The sequence below is a fragment of the Bactrocera neohumeralis genome, chromosome 4 (genome assembly GCF_024586455.1).
Source record: "Bactrocera neohumeralis isolate Rockhampton chromosome 4, APGP_CSIRO_Bneo_wtdbg2-racon-allhic-juicebox.fasta_v2, whole genome shotgun sequence".
Lineage (NCBI taxonomy): Eukaryota > Metazoa > Arthropoda > Insecta > Diptera > Tephritidae > Bactrocera > Bactrocera neohumeralis.
The window spans coordinates 12,411,587-12,420,221 of NC_065921.1; the positions used below are offsets into that span (position 1 = coordinate 12,411,587).

The 8,635-nt window shown below is 35.9% G+C and overlaps 1 protein-coding gene across 1 annotated transcript; it reads left to right on the top strand.

The window, feature by feature from the left end:
• The first annotated feature begins 4,562 nt into the window (after positions 1 to 4,562).
• Positions 4,563 to 5,080, top strand: LOC126755670 (uncharacterized). The gene is made up of 2 exons (XM_050468403.1): positions 4,563 to 4,776; positions 4,852 to 5,080. Exons 1-2 carry the CDS (start codon positions 4,603 to 4,605, stop codon positions 5,035 to 5,037), a joined length of 360 nt encoding a protein of 119 aa, XP_050324360.1. The 5' UTR covers positions 4,563 to 4,602; the 3' UTR covers positions 5,038 to 5,080.
• Positions 5,081 to 8,635: the final 3,555 nt, after the last annotated feature.

An 8,635-nucleotide genomic window follows, 5' to 3' on the forward strand; every position in this document is an offset into this window, starting at 1 on the left:
GCATGTTTGTTTGCTTCAACGTAGAGTAAATGTTGCTGCAGCATGTTGCGCTCACTATTGCAACACACATACGCACATATGCATAAGTGTTAGCCGACAGCAGTAAATTTTAGGTGTGTGAAATTTTCGATACTTCACTTAAATTTTAGCGCTAGTTTTACTTCATTATTTTTTGCTTTTGTTTTTGTAAACGTTCTACTTACAGTGGTGTTAGAATTTTGTTGCTATTTGCTTTGAAAAAAAAATGCGTTTTGTTCGAATTGTTGTGATTAATTAGCGTATTTGATTCGCCCATCGAACACTCGTCACAGCCCCCATAGACATGTGGCGCCTTTAGGGTGCCGTTCATTTGCTTTTTGTACCACATTTTCAAAAAAAAAAATTTAACAAATATTTGGCGATTCTTCTTAAATTCTTTATTCATTAATTCGGCCATTACTCACTCTGCAGTTTTTTGCGTATTTAGATTTAATTACTCTAATTGTTAGCTGCCAATCTGTGGTGGTGTAATTTCTATTTTTATCCCAGTTTTATTTTGATTACTTGTTATATGCCAATCTGTTATTTCCGTAATATGTTCATGCGTCTTCTTTCATGGCGAACTCGATGCTCAACATTTTCATATGTATTTTTTCTTTATATTTCAGATTTATTTGTTAGCATTTCCCTCATTGAATTCTTTCAAGTTGTATTTGTCCGATAAAAACTCACTGATGCGGAATGTTTTTATGAATTTTGAAGGTGAATTAATTTTATTTGTTATATATTGTTGCGAAAGTTTCCTTTTTTGGGGGCGGTTTTAGGGTAAATCAAGTTGGTGCCTATTCAATAAACATCCGTTCACCCATAGATTATACATTGCGAAAATTGTAAATAAAACGCAAAGTATTTAATTATTCATCAATATTTATTTTTTCGCCTTCAAAGTATTCCTCACCAGATGTATACATACTTATGCTAACGCTTTTCCAGTCCTCGAAACACTTTTCATAAGAACTTTTTTGTATGACCTTCAGCTCCTTCAGCGAATTTTATTTTATCTCTTTGATAGACTGAAAACGGGTTCCACTCCGATGATTGTTGACTTGTTTGCATGTCAAACTCATAAACCCATGTTTCATTTGCAATTATAATGCTCTTCATGAATTTCGAATTCGCACGATCAATCATGTTCAAAGAAACTTGTTTACGGCACTCTTTTTGAAAAAAAATTCAGTTTTATCACGACATTCCGAGCAAGAACGCGTTTCATACTCAAAATATCCCAAAATCATTCGAACGGACTCGCAAGAGATCGTGAGCGCCTTTGCCATCCTTCTAACACTTGCCTGACGATTTTAAAAAACCACATACTTGTACTTCACTTTTTTTAAATATTTTCATCAGTTGAAAAGGTTGAAGGTTGTCTAGAGCGAGGCTTGTCTTCAACGATCTCTCGACAGTCTTTGAAGGCTTTGTATCACACGTAGGCTTGTGTTTTTGATAAAACTAAATCAACGTTAGCCTTTTCCAATATTCGCAATGATTCTGCGAACGAAGATTGGTTACAGGTTTAGTAATTAAGGAAAGTCCTACCATTTCAGCAAAATAGAATTTTTGAAATATCATTTACCCGCCGAATATAATTACAATTTCCTGGTGATTTTTTTGACATAATATATATTGTTGAGAAACATTACGTTTTTGGGGCTGTTTTTAGGTTAAAGGCGTACACAAATTTACTGAGAAGATAGAAAAGCGAAATTATAACATAAAGTTTTAGAATTATAAATACAAGTGAGTGCCTATTTAATAAGCATCGGCTCAACTAGAGATTATTGTCATTAATAAATGGCAACCAAAATTTTGATATGTAATACTTGATTGCTAAAGATTCGTCAAGCATACTCAATATTCATATGTATATATAACTACTACTAATCGTAATGCTGCTCAGCCAATTCGTGTCCCATCGATGAATACAAAGGGTAATCGGCAGGGTCAAATCTAGTGGATGTGCGGGTGACGAAGCAGTTCTCAGCCAAGTACTTCGTTTTGATTACTTTTCCCAATTTTTGGATCTTTCTAATAACTTTTAAGAGGTCTAAAATTGTTTGTTGTGCAACATTTAATATGGGTGTCATTTGATTTTGACTGAAAGTATTCGGCCTGTCCAAAATTTGTTTGGTGGTCTTCCACGTTTTTTATTTCTCACTTTAAAATGAGAATTGGGTCGAGACTGATGATCAAAAACGGTTCCTAGCCAACCTTCCAAAACAACGGCTCAGCCAAATAACCACGACGCCAAAGTAATTGTCTCTACTTGGTGAGAATTGGATGGGTGTGCTGAAACCAGGTAAAATAAATATTTGGAAAATATCTACTTCTTCATTATTCAACAAAGAAGTTCCAATAAATTTTGTGTGCGAAATCAAACTTCAGGAATGGAAATAATCAGCATGTTGAAAAAGGCCTTTGTAGATAATTGTTTGTCGCGAGCAAAACCAGGTACTGGATGAGCATGAGCATCAAATGATGATCAATACGTCAATAAAATAAAGGAACTGGTGCTTAATAATCAACGACTAACAGACAAAGATTTTACTGGCACCGTTGGATTTTTGGAAGAATCAGACAAAACCAACGGTAACGTCTGTGAAACAATGCTTTCCGACTACGAGCATGTTATGAAATTTATTATTACTGGCGATGAGTCTTGGGTCTCTGCTTTCGAACCGGAAACAGACGATCAGTCCGTTGACAGTTTTCTTCGATTAACGAAATGCCAAATATCCGAATTCCTTCCGACCGGCTAAACTGTTACCAAGGAATACTATGTGAACGCTATGCGCCTTTTGCGCGAAGTTATTCGTGAAAAGATGCGGAATTATGAGCCGACAACACTTGGTTTTTTCAATACAATAATGCACGGTCGTATTTTTTTGTTCGAATAAAAGACAAATAACAAACGATTTTCAACGTTGAGTCTTACTAAAAAGAAGGCTTTGTTGATTGTTTATCCTCCGTGTTGATTGCCCGAAGAATTCGAATATAGAAATTTTTGCGTTTATACTTCGCTGTTTATGTTATTTAATCGTTTAAAATTTTGAGTACATTATCAAGCAATAATCTGTGAAAGGCTCTCACAACATGTAGGGACCAACGTCCGGTGTGTTTAACGTGGGTACCTGTTGTCGACAGCCTTACCCCACGGCGCTCAAAAGCACAGCGGATAAAATCAATGCATTAATCTGCGCCCTGATGCTAGGCATGTTTAGTACCAATTGGCAGTGTGGAATGGACACACTAACTTCTGCCGTGCTTTGGGTCCGGCACCCGGTTGCAAGGCAACTCCACATTCAACTGACAAAGTCAGCTCTTCCCGCATTAGGGTTTTAACCAGCCACCACGATACTCCCCGAGGGTCCAGTCCGCATGAGCAGGTTGGAGTAAACTCCAAGGCCTCCTGCTCCCCGTGGTACCAGAATTAAGTCTCCAGTCAGACCTCGTAGCCGAAGCTACGACCAGTTGAGCTTCCAGACGGCTCTGGACTGGTGGCCAGGGTTTGGACCCCTTACACGCATCACAAACACGCACCACTCATACCGAATCTAACCCTAATTCTCAGCAAACCGCCTTCGCCGCTAAAACAATTCACGCGCAAACGACCCTAACTGTTTGGTATTCCGACTAGTGGAGATCACACTACTAACATCTAATCGTCCAGCTAATCTCCATACCACCCAGATCCCTAATGTCCGAGTTCATCAGGCATTCAGAAATTAAATGCGCCCAATCTTCTACCCCCGCCACAAAAACAACCCGACCTATCCGATTGGTGCCTTTGAAGCAGAAAACCCAGACTCAGACAAAATCTGAAGTCTGGGTTATCCTCAAGGAACTCAGCGTCCCGAATGTACTCGTAGGTCACTCGGCCGTTAGGACTATTGTCCCATTGTTCTTGCCACCTACACCTAACCCTATCATCTAGAAGCCTCTTGCTCCCTAGAGTAGGGACCAATGAGTTTAAGCCAACTACAAAAGACCATTCGTTTCTTTTGATAACTTTATTTAAGGCAGAAATTTACGAGCGACGAAACCATTATTGATTCATATTTAACAAATAATTATCGGGCTTTAGAGTTTTTAAATTGCCCTCAAAGATGTCTAAATGCTTAAGTATACCTACCGTTAATGAATTTTATTAGTTTTAAAAATTTCGATTACTGTGCCATACTCTGGCAATCTGTAAGCCGAATATTAAAATATACTATAGTCGAAACTAATTTCTTCCGTTTCGGATTAGATAAGAACGCTACTAAAAAACGCGAGTGTACTTTTTAATATTAGCACTATCTCCCCACGTTTTAAGTGATAAGAAAATGTGCAAAATCTTTTGTTATTATTTTGTTTGAGTCATAAGCAACAATTATTGATATGTAATATATATATACATATACACAAATATATGTATGTGTATATGTAGTTCTCAGAAAGTTGATAAAATATATTATTTCATATCTCAGCACGCTCAGAATGTATAAAACCAAAGAAACTTTCTTCAAAGCAAATAGTATCGTGTAGCCATCAATGGGTAGTGCATTAATTAATTAAAATTCGAAAATGAGAATTATACCGTCGGTTTTTGTACTCTTTGCCGTTATCGGTGTCGCATATTCGGCGAGTTCTGTTTGGGGTACGGCAAACAGCACGGACGCCGTTATATACCAGAAAAATATAGTTCACCCCGGTGTACCGAATGTTGTGCAGACATTTTTCTTCAGCATACCAGATTCGGTGGGTTGAGTGAAATTAATACCATTTACTTTTGTTCTAATTGATGGGATTTTCATTTTCTTCTTGTACTTGTAGTACCAAAGTAATAGCCGTGTAATTAGCTCTATTCGTCTGGACGATGAATTTAAAAATACCACAGGTCCAACTAATACCTTGATTTCTGGTGGACCTAGTTGGACTTTTGGTATTGTGCAAATGGTAACTCAACGTAGTTATGGTTTAAATGTCACCGTCGTTGTTTATGGTAAATACGTGCTATAATAAACAAATATAAATAATAAAAGTTGATTTCTGAACATTTTTATTTGATTCTTTTTCTTCTTGAGTACTACAGCGTTTAGAAACTCTATAAATATCACCTGATCAAAGATGACGCAGACTGAAAAAAATCTCATTTTTGGAAGGTTACTCCCTTGAGTATTGAACAGTTTTGACGTTATGTTTATAAGCCTACGTCCCGTTTTGATGAATGTAGCGTCATCAGCAGTCCGTGTCAAATTTGATAACAAGGCATGTGTGGGTTATAGGTCGTTGCCTCCTTTTAAACTCGTACTGGATAAAAACTAATGAATTGTTCCTCTTTTCGTATGGTTCTACAAAATGAGGCCGATTTATAATGAGTTTACCAAAACACTCATTACTAGAATTATTTTATGAGTTTTTTTCGTAAATGTTTTGAAGACGCTGAATCTGTCGACCAATCATTCAATATTTCTGCAACTTGAAGTTATTTTTTCAGATTTTTCTCACAAAATCAACTGCTTGTGTAGGGTAGGTAGGGAATAATTTAGTGATATTTTGACAGTACCTTTCATTATTGTCAACTGGTACTTGGTGATGGTGATCATAGCTGTAAGGGGATAATTCGAATACCAATTTGTATCAGACAAATATTTATAGATTTCAACAGACTAAAGCTAAATCCCTCTCCTGTTCTATTGAAGCTGTAGTCAAAAATAAGGAAAGAAGAATGGATGTACTGAGAAGTAGAAAACAATTTAAAAGACCTCATTGTAAATAGTTACACTCTTTGTTATTTAAATACTGTTCATTGCCACTTTAAACGCAGCCTTCATTTCCACAGAAATACCAAGAACAATTAAATGAGGTTCAAAAAATATTTTTTCTACCATACCTTAGTAAAAAAATAAATATATGTGCATACATATGTATATATACAATTATACGAAAAATTTGCATCTTTCTCGTATAAAAGTTCCAACATGGCTTATTGAAAACGCCAAGTGATCGTCGGCAATTTGTCATGTCGATTGCCCAAAATAAAATACTCATAAAAAATATTTATGATGTTGCCACGCCAGTTAAGCGAAGACTACCTCACATTGACCAGCAGCAATAGTGGCGGAAATCGAAGAAATGTGTGTGTCACAAAGCGTTCTGCAGATAGCACTACCAAATAACAACATTGCACTCGCGCGTCACTGAATTATGGTCGCAAGAAATATTCTTCGCACTGCAATCAAATAAATGCACTTGCGTTCTTTGCGCATGTTACCAGCACACACAGTATTTGGTGCATATATGTATATTATATGCACATTCACATATGCATGTATATGTGTATGTTTGTATGTTGTATGTGTGTATGTCTTTTGGTATTCGCAGCTAATAAAGCAGAAAGCTTGTAAATCACTGCTGCAAGGCACATTAGTAGAAGAATGTCGCACTGCTTTGTTGTTATGGCTAGCCAGCTAGCTGTTGGCATCATGTTGCATCAACATTAATAAAATAAGAGCATGCTCACACTCTTGAAGTCATTCCTCTTAACTGCAAATTATTTGAAAAAATTTCCTCATTTCTGAACTCCTGGGAGTGTTCACAGGGTATAACTAAATAATATAGGTAACCATTAGTGGAATGTTAAGGAGGGAGGAAGAAGATTAGACCTTTCTCATTATCTTATGCAGATTAAAAATGATAACTTGTCAAGCAACGTCATTTGTAAGAAAGATAATATGCGGATCCATTATATTTTTGACACATTTTTAAGAAATATCAACAAACAAACAAATAACACCAGTTAATAACTTGTGAGTCGTTAAATCAACTCTAGAAATGCGTTGACTCGAAAAAGTTAATAAAAACAGTGCTAGAATATCATTGATATTTATTTTGGATCCACTCAACACATTTTGGTCAATGTTTTGTGCATGAAGCGTGCCATTGGAAACTCGTACCAAGAAATCTACATATTTTGTAAAAATTACGTCGAGTTTAGATCACCAAAGAGATGCCTGATACCATAGTTGAGGACTATACATTCATCAAACGCAACACAGGTGACGAGAATTGGATTTGACGTCGGAACAGTCCAACAACTTAGTGAATGGCAGTTAAAGGCAAATGTTATGTTCTTCATTTTCATTGATTCCCGTGGTGTGGTTTACCATGAATTTGTTCTAAATGGTCAAGTTTTCAAAAAGTAATACTGGTTGCCCGTTTTGAGGTGTTTACGAGCGTCATCGTTCAGCCACTGTATTCGCCGGATTTAGCTACCTAATACTAATTTCCGCTTTTGAAACTAAAAACTTAATCAATTGAAAATTCGTTAGCTGAGGCTATAAGGCGTTAGCCTTATAATAAGAGTCTTGAAAATTTTAATAACTATTGGCATACTTGTACTATCAGCTCAAAGAGAGCATCCTTTGAATCTTATAACAAAGTGTTTAGTTAAAACAAGTGAAACTCCTTTTTTCGTGCAGACTTTAGTTAGATGATAGAACGATCGTACCAACGAAAATATTGTGGCCAAAACTTAGTCATGGCTCTTTATGACTCACTTTTGCATTGGACTTCATGAGACGGTTGTTAGAATTTTTCGGTGTCACTGTTTTGCTTATAATGGGTAATCCTAGTAAAGGAACATTTTTCAGTCGTCTTTTTTTGACAGATCACGCGTGAGTCGTGTCAAGCTGTCATGTTATTCTTGTTCAGTATTATTTGGCATTTCATCATGGAAATCTATATTCGTCATTCCAAAAAATACGGTATACCAACACTACAACTTTCTCGAAGTAAAATTGTTTCTAATATGAAAGAATCTACCGCACTCTTATCTCATGAAGATTTGACTGCCGTCCCATTGTTCATGGGTACATTGTGGGTAGGGTTTGAGAATATTTTAACCGCTAATAATGTCTTTGACTTGAAAAAAAGTGTTTGCCTGACAGACGTAATCCGAAACGAAATGTCTTTTACACATTTCCTTAAAATTTTCGTTGGAAGAAGAAAACTTTATTCTGAACAGCTTTAGAAATTCGGAATCCAAAATAAATTAATATGTTCTCATTATTTTTACGATGAACACAAAATTTAATTTTTTTGAACTTTCATATCGTGCGGCTAGTTAAAAAAATGGGATCTTTGGATTCCCCGAAAATTATTTGGATAGTACGATTTTGGGTGCGCGATATCTTTGAAGCCGAATTGAAGACGTATATTTGCGCTCCAAAAATATCTAAATATCTCCGCTTGTAAGTGATTTGCGCTTATCAGAGCTTTCGTCAAATTTAAGCTTTTACTTCTAATACAAATTGACTATTAGAGTAAAAGCTGGATAAGTTGGAAGTATTAGAAGTAAAAGCTGCGTCTGGAATCTCTGGAAGCTTAACTCCGATCATATGCATATCCATTTTTCTCAAGCAATTTTCAAAAATCAAACAACTTATTGCCAAACCACAAATCATTTTAGTTTTACCAGATTTTATTTCAAATCGCTTTTATTTACTTTATTATTATTTTTTTTTACGGAACTCCCAAAACATCCATTGAATACATATTTTACAATTTTCATTCTTTTTTTTTGTTGTTGGTTTAATGTTTTTTGTTTTCTTCTCTT